The 21050-nt window shown below is 43.3% G+C and overlaps 1 protein-coding gene and 1 long non-coding RNA gene across 13 annotated transcripts in view; one reads left to right on the top strand and one right to left on the bottom strand.

The window, feature by feature from the left end:
* The window catches only part of MITF (melanocyte inducing transcription factor), a 203437-nt gene that overhangs the window by 123988 nt on the left and 58399 nt on the right, over positions 1 to 21050 (bottom strand). For 3 of the 12 annotated variants that reach the window (XM_077276109.1, XM_077276114.1, XM_077276110.1), the window contains exon 1: positions 10600 to 10795. The exons of the other annotated variants lie outside the window; for them this stretch is intronic. In XM_077276109.1, the coding sequence (XP_077132224.1) occupies positions 10600 to 10643 (44 nt within the window). In that variant the 5' untranslated portion in view covers positions 10644 to 10795. Of the gene's footprint in view, positions 1 to 10599; positions 10796 to 21050 lie in introns of those variants that run through there. 12 annotated transcript variants of the gene reach the window in all.
* Positions 10706 to 16643, top strand: LOC143787411 (uncharacterized). The gene is made up of 3 exons (XR_013218358.1): positions 10706 to 10808; positions 13026 to 13217; positions 15579 to 16643. It is a non-coding gene; the product is annotated as an uncharacterized LOC143787411 (long non-coding RNA).

The following is a 21050-nucleotide window of genomic DNA, read 5'->3' as shown; positions in this document are numbered from 1 at the left end:
CATTTTATGGCTGTACTTGCCAACTCTAAGACTCCAGGAGGAAGAAATGACCTCTTCTGGAAGAAGAAAAGATGTCCAGACTCCCAAGAAAATCAGTATGTCCAGGAAGTTCAAAGAAAAATAAGCATTGGCACTTTCAGGAAACTCCTGTTCAGAATAAGAGACCTCTCAGATTCCCAGAAGAATTGGCAGGTCCAGAAGACTTCTGGATAAAGAGACCATTCAGATTCTCAGAAGAATTGTCAGGTCCAGGAGGCTTCTGGATAAAGAGACCTTTCAGATTCCCAGAAGAATTGTCAGGTCCAAGAGGCTTATGGATAAAGAGACCTTTCAGATTCCCAGAAGAACTATCAGGTCCAGGAGGCTTCTGGATAAAGAGACCTTTCAGATTCCCAGAAGACTTGTCAGGTCCAGGAGGCTTCTGGATAAAGAGACCTTTCAGATTCCCAGAAGACTTGTCAGGTCCAGGAGGCTTCTGGATAAAGAGACCTTTCAGATTCCCAGAAGAATTGTCAGGTCCAGGAGGCTTCTGGATAAAGAGACCTTTCAGATTCCCAGAAGACTTGTCAGGTCCAGGAGGCTTCTGGATAAAGAGACCTTTCAGATTCCCAGAAGAATTGTCAGGTCCAGGAGGCTTCTGGATAAAGAGACCTTTCAGATTCCCAGAAGAATTGTCAGGTCCAAGAGGCTTATGGATAAAGAGACCTTTCAGATGTCCTGAAGAATTGTCAGGCCCAGGAGGCTTCTGGATAAAAAGACCTTTCAGATTCCCTGAAGAATTGGCATGACCAGGAGACTACTGGAAGAAGAAGAGACTTCTCAGGCTCCCAAAATAATTGACATGTCTAAGAAACTCCTGGAAGAAGAGACCACTCAGATTACCAGGAGAATTTGCATGTCTGGAAAACTACTGGAAGAAGAATAAAAATCCTTCATGTCCAGAAGAATTGGCACGTTCAGAAGATTCCTAAAAATAGAAGAGACCTCCCTGACTCCTAGAAAAGTCAGGAAGGTCCGTGAGGCTCCAGGAAGAAGAACTGGCACAACTGGAAGACTCTCCAGAGAAGAAGAGACGTTAAAAACTCAGAAAAGAATTGTCATATTCGGATGGCTCCTGGAAAAAGAGACTTTCCGGACTCTAACAAGAATCAGCACATCTAAGATGCTCCTGGAGAAGAAGAAACCTCACAGAATCCACTTAAAATCAGCTAATCTGAGAGGCTTTAGCAAGACAAAAACACCACTCATATTCCCAAAACAATTGACTTCTCAAGGAGACTCCTGGACTCCACAAAGAAATAGTAATTTCGGGAGGCTCCTGGCATAAGAAGAGACTTCCTGGACTCCCACAAGAATTGCCATATCTAGTAGGCTCCAAGAAAAAAAAAAAGAGATCTTCCAGACTCCCTAAAAATTTGTCATGTCCATGGGACTTCAGGCAGAAGAAGACCTTCGGGTTTTGCACAAAAATCAGCAAGTCTTGGAAGAGACATCCCAAACTCCTGTAAGAATTAGCAAATCTACCGGAAAATTTCCGAAAATATATTGTATTCTGATTCTGAAGTCTCACGGAGATGGGGACTGAAGTGCTGAGGTGTCAGAGAAATAGCATGCTACATTAAAGAACCGGAGGTCAGAGCAGAGTGTAAATTACCTACAAAAGGGAAAGTGTGCTGAAATAGAAAAAGATCCCAAAGTGAGTAAAATACACAAAGGATTAAACTAGTACTGATAGAAAATAAACCACCTACTTCCTAACATACATACTGCCTAGCAAAAAAATCAATTTGCTTTCCAATTTTCCCAGAAAAACATGGTCAATCTCACTGTTCGGTGGTACAGCTATGTATAAAGATTTGCTATGAATTATAGAAAAATAGCCAATTGGCAATTCGGGAGTTTAAATTCCTAATTAGCCTTTTTCCTGTTGGCATAATTCGTCATGCAAAGATCTCAGAAAGCAATGGAAGGAAGCACTGGTGTCTCATATTAATATCTACCGCCATGCAATTTATTTAGATGCTTCATATAGGTTGGATTGTGTTACTGTTCCTTTAAAAGGAATTGTATAGTATGGATATGCCTTTTCAAATTGGGAGAGAGGTCACTTAAAGGGATATTCCCATCTTCATGTATGAACATTTTTTGGATAGTGCTTATAAATAAAAGCACTTTTGCAATTTACTGCTGTTAAAAATTTACATCCGTTCTTGAGATATTAACAATTTCTTTTGTTTACAGCTCGTTGCCTTGGAGACCGACCACCGCTGCTAGACAGCATGCTGAGTGCTTACAAGATCTTTTCTATTAAGTGATGTTTTGAAGCTAGCCACGATCAATGGAGTGCACTGCTACCTCCTTATCCTGGCCAGCTTCTGCGCAGTGCTTACAAGCTAGATGTCAATGATGGTCAGTCTCCTAGGCAACGAGATGTAAACAAAATAAAAGTGTTAATATCTCAAGAACGACTGCAAATTTTTATAAACAATAAATTACAAAAGTGCTGTTTATTCCAAGCACTAGCCAAAAATTATCCATATATGAAGATGGGATTGACCCGTTAAGGCTAGGACTAGAAAACTCCAAAACATGAAAGCAAAAATGTGATTTTGAGACCCAAATATGAAGATATGATCATCAATAAATTTCCATGGGCCCCTACAGATACTGACTTCTATTCATTAATGCCTGAACATGCTTAAAGGGGATGTCCTTTTTGGAAATCTTTTTTTGTTCGTAGTTTTTCCTAGAAGTCTAGACAATCAGCTGTAATCTGTGAAGGAACTCAAGTATTGAAATTTCCTACAGCTCCCCTACAGGTGAAATGAAGTATTACACAAATTCCATTTTAATCACTGAGCTTTCTGTGTGATGCATGGGTCTGATAGCGCCCTTCAGAGCCAAGAACCGCTCTTTGGAACCTCTCTGTTTAATAACTGAGGGTCTCGAACATATATAGCAAAAGAGTATCTGTGACTGTAATACATCCTTTACCCCGACATAACACGTTTCACAACATGTCACATCTTTTCCATTATTTTCATATTCAATGTGATGATCCCAGAATTCTGATGTCCATATTTACCCTTATCAAAGATCTGATCAGCAGTCAGTACTGACTCTTTCCACATCGGCATAAAACTTTTTGATGTCCTGTGACCTCAGTTCAATCATTAGTTTTGCCCATGTTTGTGCAATAAAATTCCTCCGGCCTTGTACATTTTTCAATGGGTTACAAAATTATAAAAAAAAAATACAAAAGCAAAAGAAAATGCATTACACGGATACAAATCATGAATTATTTGCATTTTTATTTTGAGTCAGTGACTACATTTGGTTGGATATGGGTATCTCCTTTAATTCATTTATCAAACAGACTAACAAAACAATTGAATGTATTGCCAATAGCCTATATTATAGTCTAGAGCAGAATTCACAATTCTGCAGGCTTCAGAGCTGAAATCTTCCAGCATTATCTTGTTTTCTTTATTTTTGCTCTAATGATCTGACTCTTTGAAATATACCGTAGTCATAGTTGGAAACTAACTGGCCGTTGAGCGCTTCACATTAAAGAACCGGAGGTCAGAGCAGAGTGTAAATTACGTACAAGAGAAAGTGTGCTGAAACAGAAAAAGATCCCAGAGTGAATAAAATACAAATATGGATTAAATATGTACTGATAAAAAAATAAACCACCTACTTCCTAACAAGAAACAGAAGATAGGTGAAGGTTAAAGAACGAAAAACAGCAGAGAGATAAACCCTAGCTGGTCTTTCACTGACTGGTTTATTCTAACACTATGGCTGGACATCCAAATGATAGTATCACCAGCAGGAAATACAAGCTGGGGGAAAGTTATCTAAAGCTGCACCCGAAAGGTGATAGGGCAGACAAATGAAAAGACCTGTTACCCTAAAAAGACTGCAGCAAGTATAACAAACAGAACTAAACATCTAGTGTAAAGGTGCATCTTCTGTGGCTTGGCGGACAGGGAAGTCGACCACAAAGCACAGGCTCAAGAGTTCGAACCCAGACACGATGCATGACAGAGCACAAGTAGGCTGTTGGGGAGTTTACAGCATCAGTTAGCAGATTTGAGAATACAGCTCTGGTGTATAATACAGACCTGAACCACATGGCTGATGCATTTTAGAGAGAGTTTGTAAAGTCAGCCAGGAACCATAAGGAGAGATGTCAATAATCTGGTACAACCCCCTGACCGGTTCTTCCTCGCCCTGCTCCACATGATTGACAGGTCTCTCCGAAAGAGAACACATGGAAAAGACTTGTCACTGTACATGCAAGAAATCAGAATCCAGCTGTCATTTGTCTGCCACATCTAAGAGAATCGAATATGAGGTCTGACTGTTACAATCACAAGAGCAAGAAGTGTTGTCATAGGACGCTGAAGCTGTTCTCACAAGTGGCACATTTTCACCGTTCACAAATCTTAGTTCCCCTAAAAATAACCTCAAATCACGGGGGGTTTTTTTATGTCGTGACCCCAGTGATCAGCTACAATCCCCCTGCAGGGGAACTGATGCATTGCATGGTGCCTTTCGAAACCAGCAGACACCTGGTAGTGTTGCTGGTAGTTTTGGAAGCAACAACCAACAACTACAAACTAGGAACAGGCTTCTGTGCAACATATGAACATAGCAGATCCTCCAGAGAGAAATACCCTGTCCATTTCTCCACCAGATTATTGATGGAAGTATTTCCTTTAAAGGGGATGTCCATTTTAAAACAAGATAATCGGCCGCTGGGACCAGCACCTACAGGCAGAAGGATGGATTGGTAGTGTGCATGTGCGATCTGTGCTCCATTTATTCCCTATGGGGCTGCAGAGCGCTGCGCTAGGCTTTTTCCAGTTGCCCCATGGGTAATGAACTGAGAACTGGTCAGGCATCCGACCTGCAGTGCCCTCTTGAAACATGGATGTAAGCTCGCCAATCTGTGGGTACCCACCAATCAACAAGATTTTTGGAGGATAGGTGATAGCTTGTTTCAATGGAGAACCCCTTTAAGAACTCCTATTATTATTTTATCACTTTCCATTAAATCTTACATTTAGATTAGTGCAACTAGTCACTGAGAACTTTGTAGTTCAGATGTTGTAGAACGAAGTTAACCCGGTGTAGTAAGTTTTGTCCCTTGACTCACAAGGGAAGCTGGGCAAAACGCGCGTCGGGGTGGCAGGACACATAGCCAGACCCTGCATTTGCAAAGACCTGTAGCAAAGGTATTATCAACTTATTACGTCATGTAATACTGCACAGCTTTATATGTATTCCAGACTTTACTTGATTGTAGGATATTTATTAGGGTGGTGAGAATACATGGTTATTTATTAGGAAGTATGTTACTTTTTCCTTTTCCCTTATTAGACCACTCATATCTGTTAGTACATTAGAAACATCATTTTTTTTCTGGGTACTTCTGTGTCCCTCACCACGGGCATCTTTCTAATACATTTTAATATTCTGTACATATAAATAGAGATTTACTGATTTTACTGGTTGATTAGTTCACATTATTTACGCCCTGGGGGGTTGGGGGGGTCCCATTCCCAGGCTCTTGAGTTGTATGTTATATTCTGATGTATTATGGTATAGTTATATTTTACGTAGAGGACTGGTATTGTTATAAGTTAGTCCGGTATAGAAAGTTTGTCCCTTGACTTACTATGATGATTACCTTCAGTTTTACATAGGACTGCACGTAAACTAAGTGCACTGACTTATCATGAGGTCTGATGCTGCAGAGGAGGATGTCAGGGTTCGAGCAGCGTCTGTCTCATGTCCAGAGGAGTGTCGGTCACACGTCACACGAAGGTGTGTGTCACATGTAGAAGGTGTGTGTGTCACATGCTGGGGAGGAGTGTGAGGGGCGTGTGACGGGCGTGCAGGGTCACTGTGCCAACACACAAGCGCACACATCACAGTGAACTGGGATCAACCGGCTCCCAGCTTGTAGACCGAGCAGTATGACGGAGGCGCGTGCCCTCTCACACAGGGTCACCGCCAGCTGATTCCTGGGGAAATAGCTTCTGTATGGGCACGTCACATACAAGGACTGCAGGATTACACATGTCATGCACCGGACGCCACCATAATAACAGGGCAGCACCTGCCAGCTGCGGGGGCAACACTGCGACTACTGCCTCAAATCAATGGCTTCCCTATGAGGAAAACAAAAGTTGCAAGTGGTATTGACAGATATAGAACATTGATGGAACACAGTCCTATAGTGTCTATATATAGTGTCTAGATAGATAGATAGATAGATAGATAGATAATAGATAGATGATAGATAATAGATAGATAATAGATAGATAATAGGTTATAAATAGATATATAGAGATAGATAGATGATAGATATTAGATAGATAGATAGATAGATAGATAGAAAGATAGATACATAGATAGATAGATAGATAGATAGATAGATAGATAGATAGATAGATAGATAGATAGATAATAGATAGATGATAGATAATAGATAGATAGATAATAGATAGATGATAGATAATACATAGATATATAGAGATAGATAGATGATAGATATTAGATAGATAGATAGATAGATAGATAGATAGATAGATAGATAGATGATAGATAGATAGATGATAGATAGATAGATAATAGATAGATGATAGATAATAGATAGATAATAGATAGATAATAGGTAATAAATAGATATAGATAGATAGATAGATAGATAGATAGATGATAGATAGATAATAGATAGATAGATAGATTGATAGATAATAGATGATAGATAGAAGATAGATAGATAGATAGATAGATAGATAGATAGATAGATAGATAGATAGATAGATAGATAGATTTTTACAGACTAATCTGCCCCAAACAATGCTTTAAGATCTCCACAATACACTATAAAGTCTCCTGTGGTCGTTCCGCGGTCCGCACCGTCTATGTATACACGTATGACACAGACGCCATGATAACGGGACGTCATCCTAAATATACATATCATCACTGACAGCGACCGGTTCCTTTAAATGGGAAATAATGGAGTGTCTATGAGGAGGGCAGAATATACAGCTCCAGAGCAGAACTCCGCCAGCTGATACTGGAGCTACAAAGTCATCTCATCACATCTAAAATCTGCAGTTTATGAGAATAGGAATTTGCGCCTCTGTAAGGTTGAACTTGATGGACCTAGGCCTTTTTTCAAACTTTTTAACTATGTTTAGGCATATCAGGAGTTAACCTATAGAATGAATTTGTTACTTCGACATCTCCAGAAACACAAAGAAATCCTACAGTGAACCCTCAGTACAACTCCAGCACTGTCACATCACATTCCACCAGGATGTTAGTAATGTAAATAGGCATCTATATTATATAGTAGAGACTTTATTAGTAAAACAAGAGTAACAGGGTCATTATTATCACTACGCTATAAAGCTACTGTGTAACCGATGGGTTATGTGGTCAAGAGAGGATTAACTGCACTGCCCTCAATGCTTCACAGCTGCAGATTCATTGCTTAGATGGAGCTTGTTATGCACAGAAGAAATGGTTAATCATCCAGTGCACGCCACGCCAGTGCCCGCTGGGCCATCCTGTAGTGTCTATTCTGTACAGCAGATAAATGATTAACCATCCAGTGCACATCATACAGTGCCCACTGTGCCATCCTGTAGTGTATATTCTGTGCGGAAGATAACTGGTTAACCATCCAGAGAACATCATACAGTGCCCACTGTGCCATCCTGTAGTGTGTATTCTGTACAGCAGATAAATGGTTAACCATCCAGTGCACATCATACCAGTGCCCCTGTGCCATCGTATATTCTGTACAGCAGATAAAAGGTTAACCATCCAGTGCACATCATACAGTGCCCGCTGTGCCATTATATATTCTGCACAGCAGATAAATGGTTAACCATCCAGTGCACATCATACAGTGCCCGCTGTGCCATTATATATTCTGCACAGCAGATAAAAGGTTAACCATCCAGTGCACATCATACAGTGCCCGCTGTGCCATTATATATTCTGCACAGCAGATAAATGGTTAACCATTCAGTGCACATCATACCAGTGCCCACTGTGCCATTGTATATTCTGTACAGCAGATAAATGGTTAAGCACCCAGTGCACATCATACAGTGCCCACTTTGCCATCGTATATTCTGTACAGCAGATAAATGGTTAAGCACCCAGTGCACATCATACAGTGCCCACTTTGCCATCGTATATTCTGTACAGCAGATAAATGGTTAACCTCCAGGGCACATCATACAGTGCCTGCTGTGCCATTGTATATTCTGTACAGCAGATAAATGGTTAACCTCCAGTGCACATCATACAGTGCCCGCTGTGCCATCGTATAATTCTGTACAGCAGATAAATGGTTAACCTCCAGTGCACATCATACAGTGCCCGCTGTGCCATCGTATATTCTGTACAGCAGATAAATGGTTAACCTCCAGTGCACATCATACAGTGCCCGCTGTGCCATCGTATATTCTGTACAGCAGATAAATGGTTAACCTCCAGTGCACATCATACAGTGCCTGCTGTGCCATTGTATATTCTGTACAGCAGATAAATGGTTAACCTCCAGTGCACATCATACAGTGCCCGCTGTGCCATCGTATATTCTGTACAGCAGATAAATGGTTAACCTCCAGTGCACATCATACAGTGCCCGCTGTGCCATCGTATATTCTGTACAGCAGATAAATGGTTAACCTCCAGTGCACATCATACAGTGCCCGCTGTGCCATCGTATATTCTGTACAGCAGATAAATGGTTAACCTCCAGTGCACATCATACAGTGCCCGCTGTGCCATCGTATAATTCTGTACAGCAGATAAATGGTTAACCTCCAGTGCACATCATACAGTGCCCGCTGTGCCATCGTATATTCTGTACAGCAGATAAATGGTTAACCTCCAGTGCACATCATACAGTGCCCGCTGTGCCATCGTATATTCTGTACAGCAGATAAATGGTTAACCTCCAGTGCACATCATACAGTGCCCGCTGTGCCATCGTATATTCTGTACAGCAGATAAATGGTTAACCTCCAGTGCACATCATACAGTGCCCGCTGTGCCATTGTATATTCTGTACAGCAGATAAATGGTTAACCTCCAGTGCACATCATACAGTGCCCGCTGTGCCATCGTATAATTCTGTACAGCAGATAAATGGTTAACCTCCAGTGCACATCATACAGTGCCCGCTGTGCCATCGTATATTCTGTACAGCAGATAAATGGTTAACCTCCAGTGCACATCATACAGTGCCCGCTGTGCCATCGTATATTCTGTACAGCAGATAAATGGTTAACCTCCAGTGCACATCATACAGTGCCTGCTGTGCCATTGTATATTCTGTACAGCAGATAAATGGTTAACCTCCAGTGCACATCATACAGTGCCCGCTGTGCCATCGTATATTCTGTACAGCAGATAAATGGTTAACCTCCAGTGCACATCATACAGTGCCCGCTGTGCCATCGTATATTCTGTACAGCAGATAAATGGTTAACCTCCAGTGCACATCATACAGTGCCCGCTGTGCCATCGTATATTCTGTACAGCAGATAAATGGTTAACCTCCAGTGCACATCATACAGTGCCCGCTGTGCCATCGTATATTCTGTACAGCAGATAAATGGTTAACCTCCAGTGCACATCATACAGTGCCCGCTGTGCCATCGTATATTCTGTACAGCAGATAAATGGTTAACCTCCAGTGCACATCATACAGTGCCCGCTGTGCCATCGTATATTCTGTACAGCAGATAAATGGTTAACCTCCAGTGCACATCATACAGTGCCCGCTGTGCCATCGTATATTCTGTACAGCAGATAAATGGTTAACCTCCAGTGCACATCATACAGTGCCCGCTGTGCCATCGTATATTCTGTACAGCAGATAAATGGTTAACCTCCAGTGCACATCATACAGTGCCCGCTGTGCCATCGTATATTCTGTACAGCAGATAAATGGTTAACCTCCAGTGCACATCATACAGTGCCCGCTGTGCCATCGTATATTCTGTACAGCAGATAAATGGTTAACCTCCAGTGCACATCATACAGTGCCCGCTGTGCCATTGTATATTCTGTACAGCAGATAAATGGTTAACCTCCAGTGCACATCATACAGTGCCCGCTGTGCCATCGTATATTCTGTACAGCAGATAAATGGTTAACCTCCAGTGCACATCATACAGTGCCCGCTGTGCCATCGTATATTCTGTACAGCAGATAAATGGTTAACCTCCAGTGCACATCATACAGTGCCCGCTGTGCCATCGTATATTCTGTACAGCAGATAAATGGTTAACCTCCAGTGCACATCATACAGTGCCCGCTGTGCCATCGTATATTCTGTACAGCAGATAAATGGTTAACCTCCAGTGCACATCATACAGTGCCCGCTGTGCCATTGTATATTCTGTACAGCAGATAAATGGTTAACCTCCAGTGCACATCATACCCCGGACACCAGCAGCCTCCAGCGCTCTAATAACCACCAGCCGCCCGGGCACAATGCACTCCTGGAGCCCTGTATAAGCCCCCGCTGTAGAGGGCCCCGGTACTCACCCGTAGAAGCAGGGCTGGTACAGCCGGACCCCCAGAGTCTCCATGCCCCCGGTGCCACCAGTTCTCCCCTTAGGTGCTCTGGAGCCCTTGGAGGCCAGTGGTGAAAGTCAAATGAAGTTGTGGCCGAGCAGCGTCAGGGGGAGGGGCCGCCCGATACCATGGCAACTCCAATCCAGAAACGGCGGCGTGTGAGCCCCGTGCTGCCGGCCGTGAGTGACCGCCCGAGCCAGCCGCTACCTGGGCAGAGGGGCGCCAAGGGCAGCGGGGGCACAGCCGGCACCTGGGGGGGCACAGCCGGCACCTGGGGGGCACAGCCGGCACCTGGGGGGCACAGCCGGCACCTGGGGGGCAGAAAGCAGAAGCACCGGCTACCATGTGTCCGCGGGCAGCAGAAACGCGTCCAGATGTGGCCCAGCTTAGAGCACGGTGTGATGGGAGTGTATCAGGGGAATCTATGGGAAAGTCGCAGGGGGAAAGGACAAAGTCACCTCTGCTACATCACCTGTATATGGGGGGAATGACTGAGCGTCTATACAGGAGGGAGACTGCGGAAAAAGAGAGAGCAGATAGATAATAGATGATAAATAGATAGATAATAGATCGATGATAGATAGATAATAGATTTATAGATAATCGATAGATAGATGATAGATAAATAGATCGATAATAGATGATAGATAGATAATAAATAGGTAGATAGCTAGTAATAGATAACCTATAGATACCGGAGAGGACCCTCTTTACCCCTCATTGTCTCACCACCAGCCTATTTCGAGGCTGCTAAACTGCTTCGCCTTTATGAAGTGACTGATATTAGAAGAAACCTGCAGCAGCCACCAGAGGGCGCTCACTGCATACAGACTTATTACAGCTCCCATTGACTTCTATAATATAAATCCATATACAGTGAGCTCCCCCTAGTGGTGGCTTCATGCAGACTGGGTTGTCTAATTTATCCATTCAGTAGAGTCCCCCTTTAAAGAAGTATTAGGACATAATATGACCTCTGAGCCATCAGCTGTTCACCCAGGCTCCCAAGCATTTGATTTTACTGTCAATCAGTCTAGGGAAGCTAAGTGAGCCATGAGACCCCCTCAAATTGGGCATATAGACAGGGGTTGTCCTCAGCAACAACTCTTAAAAGGCGTAGCACATTTTGGGAGGTCTCTGGTAGAGGGGCTCATCTTATAGTTCACTATGGGGAAACAACCATGGAGTCTCCCATGGCGCCAACATGAGCTGCTTGTTCCATTGTCTAGATTAGAATGTTACCTGGTTGCTATGGGCAACTCCATTGTGACAACCTGCTCTGTAGCAACTGATTTAACCCCTTGCTTCATTCTTTGCCCTGAGCTCCATCAGTGAGATGTGTAAATGGTCGATGTCGCCACCTGCGAAAACATCATTCATGGTTTTTTACCTGCTGGCAGAAGATTGTACAAGATGCAAATCACTGCCCCGATCAATGTATTGGGGGGCAGAGACAGGACCCCCGTCCTTACAATTATAAGGCTTCATCAGCACAACCACATGTTGCTGTGAAATAGCAGGACTGAGTTTGTCATTCAGCACCTCTCACTGTGACATCCTTATAGTTCTCAGCATACTGAATAAGACATTGGAGATGTAGCAGAGCTGAGTTTGTTATTCGGCCCCCCTCACTGTGCTGTCCTTCTGGTTTTCAGATTACTGTTTGTTACATGTGTAGATGTAGCAGAGCTGAGTTTGTTATTCGGTACACCTCACAGTGCCACCCTTCTCTTTGTCAGCTTATTGTAGCAAACATGTACAGATGAAGCAGAGCGGAGTTTTCTCATTCGGTACACATCACTGTTCCATCCGTCTGGGTGTCAGCTTACTGTGTGTATACGACATGTGGAGATGTAGCAGAGCTGAGTTTTTCATTCATTACATCTCACTGTGACAGCTTATTGTATAGGACTTGTGCTGATGTAGCAAAGCTGAGAGTCAGTCAGTACACCTCACTGTGCCATCACTTCACTGTTACATGTGCAGATGTAGCAGGGCTGAGTTTGTCATACATTACACACCACTGTGCCATCCTTATAGTTGTCGGCTTACTGTATACGACACGTGCAGATGTAGCAGAGCTGAGTTTGTCATACAATACACACCACTGTGCCATCCTTATAGTTGTCGGCTTACTGTATACGACACATGCAGATGTAGCAGGGCTGAGTTTGTCATACAATACACACCACTGTGCCATCCTTATAGTTGTCGGCTTACTGTATACGACACGTGCAGATGTAGCAGAGCTGAGTTTGTCACTCAGGATATTAATGATTATAAATATGCCATTCTCGCATCCCCCGGCGCCCCCTGTTGGTAGATTCCTGTCCCGACATACTGAACGATGAGAGCTAAAATAAAATCCAAATTTTGCCTTTTTTTTTTTTTTTTAGAAAAAGGAGGCCATTTAGTCTAGACTGATTGTGCACTGGCTGTAAACATAGAGAAGTGGATCCACTTCAGCAGAAAGCTGGAGACAAAATACACAGAAGAAAAACTAAAAGAAGCCGGATAATTGCAGATCGTTCTAAGATAAACCATCCGAAATGACTCGGATCTTACAGGGAGGGAGTCGGCCACTAAAAGTGAGAAAATCATTCATTCTGCAATGTTTTCAATTAATTACAGGAAATATTAGGACAGTAGAAAGTTCAGGAGATTTCCTATAAAACATGGTCCATCACTATATAATATGGTTTGATAAGAGCACAAAAAATTAAGATATCCCTGCACTGCTTTTTTTGTCAGTAGGATCCACCCTCCTAAGTCATCTATATGGGCATGTAGGTCATAGGAAGCTGAATAAAATGACACCTTGATATCTACGATACGATGTCATATTCCATAAAAATCCAAATTTTTCTTAATATGTAAATGAGGTGTTAGGATCTATGGGCCGGACATAGATCTCCCTGAGACTCCGCCTCCAGAGCTGGTTATAAATGAAAGGAGGAGTTACCAGCGTGAGACATGTAATGACTGACAATCTGCTCTCCTGATCTCACACTGGTAATGCCTCCTTATAATAAGCTCTGGAGGCGGAGTCTCAGGGCGATCTATGTCCGGCCCATAGATCTTAACAGCTCAGTTAGTTTACTGATTAGGGTCTCTACACCCAAATCCCTATGGATAAAATACTTTTGCCATTGCACTAAGTGTCAAGAATTTTTTCTTAAAAGGTTAAAGTGAATTTTGTTGTAAGTGAGCAGCTGATTATTCCTTCCTGAATTACAAGTCTGGAGGACACACATGTGCATCCAATAAAATATACGGGAGAATTCCGAATTTCAGGATACAATTACTGATGTGGATTTTTGAGGGATGATTTTTTTGTAAAACAAAATTTTCAGTTCCCATTCTCTTCAACGTGATCTAAAGTACAGTAGGTGAGAATGGCCATTACACAGTGTATAGAGCTGCGCCATTCCATCCCCCGCCGCTATTCCGTACTCTGTGGAGTGTTAGACACACCACCAACTTGATATCGATGACCCAAGTCCAAACAGGTGTAACTCCAAACAGTAAAATGTCCTCCATTAGCCCTCCACACAGTATAATGGCCCCCACTAGCCCTCCACACAGTATAATGGCCCCCACTAGCCCTCCACACAGTATAATGGCCCCCCAGACAACCCTCCATACAGTATAATGGCCCTCACACAACCATCCACATAGTATAATGGCCCTCATACAGTATAATGGCCCCACTAGCCCTCCAAACAGTATAATGGCACTCCACACAGTATAATGGCCCCCACTAGCCCTCCACACAGTATAACGGCCCCCAGACAACCCTCCATACAGTATAATGGCCCTCACACAACCATCCACACAGTATAATGGCCCTCATACAGTATAATGGCCCCACTAGTCCTCCAAACAGTATAATGCCCTCCAAACAGTATAATGCCCTCCAAACAGTACAACCTTCCATACAGTATAATGACCCTCACACAACCATCCACACAGTATAATGACTCATACAGTATACTGGCCCCCACTAGCCCTCCAAGCATTATAATGCCCCCACTAGACCTCCAAACGGTATCATGGCCCCCAAACAACCCTCCATATAGTATAATGGCCCTCACACAACCATTCACACAGTATAATGGCACTCATACAGTATAATGGCCCCCACTAGCCCTCCAAACAGTACAATGCCCCCCACTAGCCCTCCAAACAGTATAATGGTCCCCACACAACCCTCCACACAGTATAATGGCCACAAAACAGTATAATCACCCCCACTTGCCCTCCAGACCATATAATGGCCCCAACATAACCCTCCACACAGTATAAAGGCCACAATACAGTATAATGGCCCCCACTAGTGCTCCAAACAGTATAATCCCCCATAGCCCTGGAAACAGTATAATTGCCCTCAAGCAGCCTTCCAAACCGTATAATGGCCACCACTTAGCATTCTGAACTGTATACTGCCCTCCACATAGCCCTCCGAACAGTATAATAGCCCACCACTTAGCCCTCCAAATAGTATATTGGCCCCCACATAGCCCTCCAAACAGTATAATCATCCTCTTAATGGCACCATGCCCCCAAATTGTGTGTTGGACTACCCTCTCCCCGTTTCCTCGGGGGAAGTAGTCTGAAGCTCTGCACATCTCAGTGCAGGGGGCGCAATATGGTTGCGCTGAGACGTCAGGACGCACAGGGAGAATCATGGAGGAGGAAGCTGATGGCTCCTTTTCATCAATACTTTCAACTGTATCTGTCTTCAGGATGCCGATACAGTTAAAATGCAATGTCGGGCGCGAGGAGCCATGCTGGCACAGGCACCGGACCCCCCCAACTCACGGGCTCCATAGTGGCCCCATGGTCTGCCGCTATTACTGGTACGCCATTGTCTGTGGACAAAAGTGTCAGAATAGTCTAAATAATAATCCAAGAGGTAAAATGTAAATGTTCCTAATCTTTCGTTTTAGGATTCCTGGCTTTGATCTCCTTTTCTTTTGGATGAAAAGAAGAACGGGCGTCAGTGAGCAGAGCGGACTGGCAGGATGCACAGGCGGAACAATCGCAGCCGATAGCCTCTCTCCAGAGCAGCGTCCCCCGGCGGATTGTGCAGATGCTTTACACACCTCTAAAAATAACCAATAATCTCTGTCTATTGTTAGCCGTATCCTCTGCGGTCGGACGCCCGCTCGCTCTATTCAGAGGTATTTTAGGTATTGTTGGTGCCGCGCCAGCTCCCGACTCATGTAAACAGCTCCCCGCGCCAGAAAATTCTGCAGGACTGGGCCAGCTTCTATGCGCCGGCGGTATCCAAACTGAAAGCAAGACCCCCGTCTATAACAGCAGAAATCGCCCGCAGACGGCAGCTAATCCCTCCACAGCTGTGGCTGTGCTCGGCCCGGAGCGTGTAACGCGGCCTGTTTAGCAGCTCTAACCTTTCCAAAGTCCCGAGCTGCTTATTTTATTTATACTATAGGACAAGATGTAACGGCCGGCGAGATTCCGAAGGCTCCGATCAGGACCTACCACTATTTTTAGCCCCCGGTAAAAAAAAAAAAAAAGTGGCGCTAAGTATAGATCCGCCGAATCTGAACCTCCCCCAATGAAACAGGATAAGGGTTTAATTTCTTCGTTCAAAGTACGGGTGATTCCAAGGAAATCTGTGTGTCAGGGGCGAGACTATGGAGGAAGGGGTCACATAATTGACTGCCACCAAAGTTTTCCAAAATCTATCACCCCTGAAGGATCGTTCAGCCCATACCTGCCTCTCCTTTCTCCTCCCTACTCATGCACGCTCAGTTTAGCTGAGCATGCATCTGTTTTCAAATGACGCGATAAGAACAAAAGCAGCTGCCAGGAACTTATGGCAGCGGCCAATACCCCTGAAAAAAAAAAAAAAAAAAAAAGATCACATGAAGTATTCTCGATCATTCTCTACACATCAGATGGTCGTCCAGTTCCGCCGATATCATGGGGTATTTTATTATTATTTATTATTTTAATCTAAGGTGTATGGAGGTCTGTAGCAACTTTATGGAGGGCAAATGGACTGCCTTCACCTTGATCTCGGGGGGGGGGGTACAATGGGCGCTATCCAAGAGAGCAATATACAGGATATATATGGCATATATCCATTAAGGAGTATTGACACATACATGTCTGTCATTAAGGGGTTAATCACCCCAAAAATTCTAAAAAAAAAAAAAGATTTCGATATTTTTTTTTTTAACTTAAGTCAAACAATTCTCAGGATTTTTTGCTCATTTTATGGGCAAAAAGAAATAATCAAAAGATTATGCACATGTTCAACTCCAAATTTTGATAATAGCGGCCTGGCATATGTTACCGTGCGCCCTCTAGTGGAAAAATGTGTGTACTCCTGTCCAACCTGCGCACTGTCATCCGACCGCAATCTTTTTTTTTTTTTTTCCTTTGAGAAAAATGTGCGAGGAGCGAGTATTTTAACCACAGTCCTTTGTAGACAAAAATTAAGAATGTCGCTCGTAAGCAAAGCTTTAGATTCCACTTTTGATTTCTGCTACGTGGTTTACGCTCTGCCTGCTTTACAGGATCCACAGTGACTCACTGATCTGGGAAATTGAGAACTCATTTTTTCTTGTAATATTAAATTTTAATATTAAGTAAATTTCAAAGTGTGGACTCAAAATTATGTATTTAGATATGTTAGCAAAAGGATTGCCAGCTCACAGAGGGATCATAGCGCAGCTGTTAAAGTGTACAGGAAAGTGGGGAATGGATGAGCATTGGGCAGAGACATGAAAGACATATGCTGCTGCTGCTTTCCACTAAGTGTTTAAGTCACCCAACAGCTGGATGTACAGCAATTCTGCTCAGTACTCCTGTACAATGTCCTCCATTCTGCTGTTTTCCAGTAAGTGTTTAACTCACCCAAAAGCTGAATTTATAACAATATGGCTCAGTACTCCTGTACAACATCCTCCTTGCTGCTGCTTACCAGTATGTGTTTAACTCGCCTAGGAGCTGGATTTACAGCACTATGTCTCAGTACTCCTGTACAATGTCCTCCATGCTGTTGCTTTACAGTATGTGCCTTCTGGACATCTGTGAAGTCAGGAGTCTTCCCCATGATTGTTCAGCCTACTGAAACAGACTAAGGGACCTTTTGTGGCTTACCCTCCTTGTGGAGTGTGTCAATGACTGCCTTCTTGACATCTGTCAAGTCAGCAGTCTTCCCCATGATTGTGGAGCCTACTGAAACAGACTAAGGGAGCTTTTGTGGCTTACCCTCCTTGTGGAGTGTGTTAATTACTGCCTTCTGGACAGCTGTCAAGTCAGCAGTCTTCCCCATGATTGTGGAGCCTACTGAAAGAGAATAAGGGACATCTTTTGGCTTACCGTCCTTGTGGAGTGTGTCAATCACTGCCTTATGGACATCTGTCAAGTCAGCAGTCTTCCCCATGATTGTGAAGCCTACTGAAACAGACTAAGAGAGCTTTTATGGCTTACCCTCCTTGTGAAGTGTGTCAATGACTGCCTTCTGGACATGTCAAGTCGACAGTCTTCCCCATGATTGTGGAGCCTACTGAAACACACTAAGGGACCTTTATAAACGCTTTAGAGGCCTTTACAGGAGTGTTTTGTTAATTATTCTAATTTACTGAGATAATGACTTTTGGGTTTTCATTGGCTGTAAGCCATAATCATCAACATTAACAGAAATAAACACATGAAATAGATCACTCTGTCTGTAATGACTATACAATATATGAGTTTCACTTTTTGTATTTAAGAACTGAAATAAATTAACTTTTTGATGATAATCTAATTTTGCGAGAAGCATCTGCAGACGGCGTCAGTGCGTCCGGACCACAGATAATTACAGGAATACACATTATTACCTGCATCTACATGTGTCGCCTTAGATACGGCTGCCGGAAAGCACAGTCAGAAAAGTTTCCCAATCAGTTTTCATTCCTGCTATGTTTGGACAGCAGAAATTGATGCTTTTACCCTCCCTCTCGATGTTATCAGCTGTTTTGTTTCTGTCACAGATAAAATAAACCATCCGTGACTGCATCAATACGACTGCAAAATCTGCAGCTTCGGTATAATTATATTTATCCCAAGAGGAACATTCAGATCAACGGAGAGAATGGAAATAGCAGGCGCTGACCAATCTGTGGCTGGCACCAGGGGGCACATAACAATAAGGCAAAATATTCAGACTTTTGGTGTTTTTATGCCAGTCTCGGCCAACATTTGGAAAACTAGGTGGATCTTAGCGCAGCTGAAAAATTCATGATCATTTTCATGAGAAAAGTGTTGACCTTCTCCGCCGAGGGAGTGGAGTACATGTCTGAAATTTATTAAAAGGCTAAAATAAATGCGCGCATTTTACTCCAGCATGCTTATTTTTGCACCCCAAGGCTTATATGCGGAATTGGATGAGCTGCAATACCAAGTACCGCCTGTGGAGAAGTGGGGGCGCTGTTCAGGAGTAAAGTACTATAAACTGACTGTAAAAAGCTGTCAGTGAGTGGAGAGTAAATTTCTCCATAGGCAGCTCTGCTCTGTTCCTAAGTGACCGATAGGGGGCGCTAAACTCCTTAGTCCACTCCATTTTGCTGCAACGTCCTAAACTATTTGCACAGACACCTGCCCGAGACTGTACATCACGGAGGCCGAAACAGCTGATCTCAAGGCATTCAGGGGTGCAAAAAAATATGCAAAGGAGCAGAATTGCAAAGAACAAAAAAAAAATCATTGTAGTAAGCGTTTTCCATCTATACGTTAGAACTCGCCTGGAGCTAGAATACTTTTAGTAACACTGAAGGCTCCGAGGATTATTAATAGGAGAGATTCTAAGCAAAGTGATGCAAGTTCTATCACCTGCAATAATATACAGACCGGGTGAGAGCTCACCGCTCCGGGAGGGTGACGATCCAACGGAGCGCAACTCCCCACACTCCACCGGCTTCCGATGAAGATTTTCAGCTCATTTCCACTGCAAATTGACATTTTCACATTAAGTTTGTAACATTAAAAAAAAGAGGTTGTGATCCGGTGAAAAAGACAACCAGCCGGTGAAAAAGACAACCAGCCGATGAAAAAGAAAACCAGCCGGTACAAAGCTGATTCCAAATTTAGCCCAGGGGTGGAAATAACGATATGTATGCACAACCACAGACCGGAGCTGGTTAGATAGTGGTTCCGCGGCGCTCCACAGATCACAATGGAGGACGAGTCACGTAGACAATGGGGGATCACGGATACATATAGTTAAGACCTTCACTGATCGCTCAGATTAGGTGGCAGGTCTTCCTTCACTTAGGGCGGAGCACTGCTCTGCTTTAGGATATGTGGAGTACTTCTATCATTGGTGGTCTCAGGACCTGGACCCTGTTGATTAACACTATTACAAAGGGATTATAACCTATCAAAAAATGATTAAAACTTCAGTTACCCTTTAAAAGCAATGGTAATGCTCAGCCAATCAGAGCAGGCACCGCCCACGAGGAGCTGTTATATTACAGTCCTATTGCCCTGAATGATGGACTGTTGATAGCAAACCGGGAGATCTCAAGATGAGTCCAAAATGTTCTTTCTAATGATCACTGTTGGACAACAAGGTACAGATCCTCACTAAAGAGAACTATGACATGACATGATGTTTATTTAAAAAATTGGTCCATAACGGTCTTCAAAAAAAAATTAGAAAAGGATGAGGATTCAAATTTTACATTTGTTTTTTTTTTCCAATTTTTAAATATATTTTTATTATTTCATTTTATTTTTTTTCAAATGTAATAAGTGTTACATTTTACTGCAGCGCCACCACAGGACAGTGTGAGCATGACCAATGCAAAGGCTGCTGGTGTAATCCACGGACGCCCCAGGGCCATCGCTCTTTGTAGGGTTTTTTTTACCTTTCTGGGTGTGATAATATTTTATGACTGACTGTAGGAATTATGTTTTACCTCAAGTGCCCTCCTCATTCTGTCTCAAGGTTAGGACGACCTTCTTACACAAACACATACATCCTGGAACATATATCTGCAAGGACATTCGCTTTATCGCATTCTTCCCACAGATGGGGATCGTCCAAATATCAGAGCGGCCAGACTGTGTGTGCACAACTAGCAAGAGCGACGCGCGCCGGGAGAGGAACTCACCAAGCACCAAAGTCTGGAAGGCGTCCATTGTTGTGTCTTACAGCTCAAAGCATTTCCTTACAAAAAGTATCACATAATAAGCAGAAGACTAACCACTGCATCCATCCTTCTATCTACCCATCTATACTATCCGTCCACCCTTCTATCCATCCACCCTTCTATCCGTTCATCCTTCTATCCGTCCACCCTTCTATCCGTTCATCCTTCTATCCATCCATCCACCCACCCAAAAATCTATCCAACCATGCATCCATCCTTCTAGCCATCCATCTATCCATCCACCCAACC

The sequence above is a fragment of the Ranitomeya variabilis genome, chromosome 8 (genome assembly GCF_051348905.1).
Source record: "Ranitomeya variabilis isolate aRanVar5 chromosome 8, aRanVar5.hap1, whole genome shotgun sequence".
NCBI lineage: Eukaryota > Metazoa > Chordata > Amphibia > Anura > Dendrobatidae > Ranitomeya > Ranitomeya variabilis.
The sequence above is the reverse complement of the archived record's forward strand: the minus strand, read 5'-3'. Positions and strand labels throughout refer to the sequence as shown.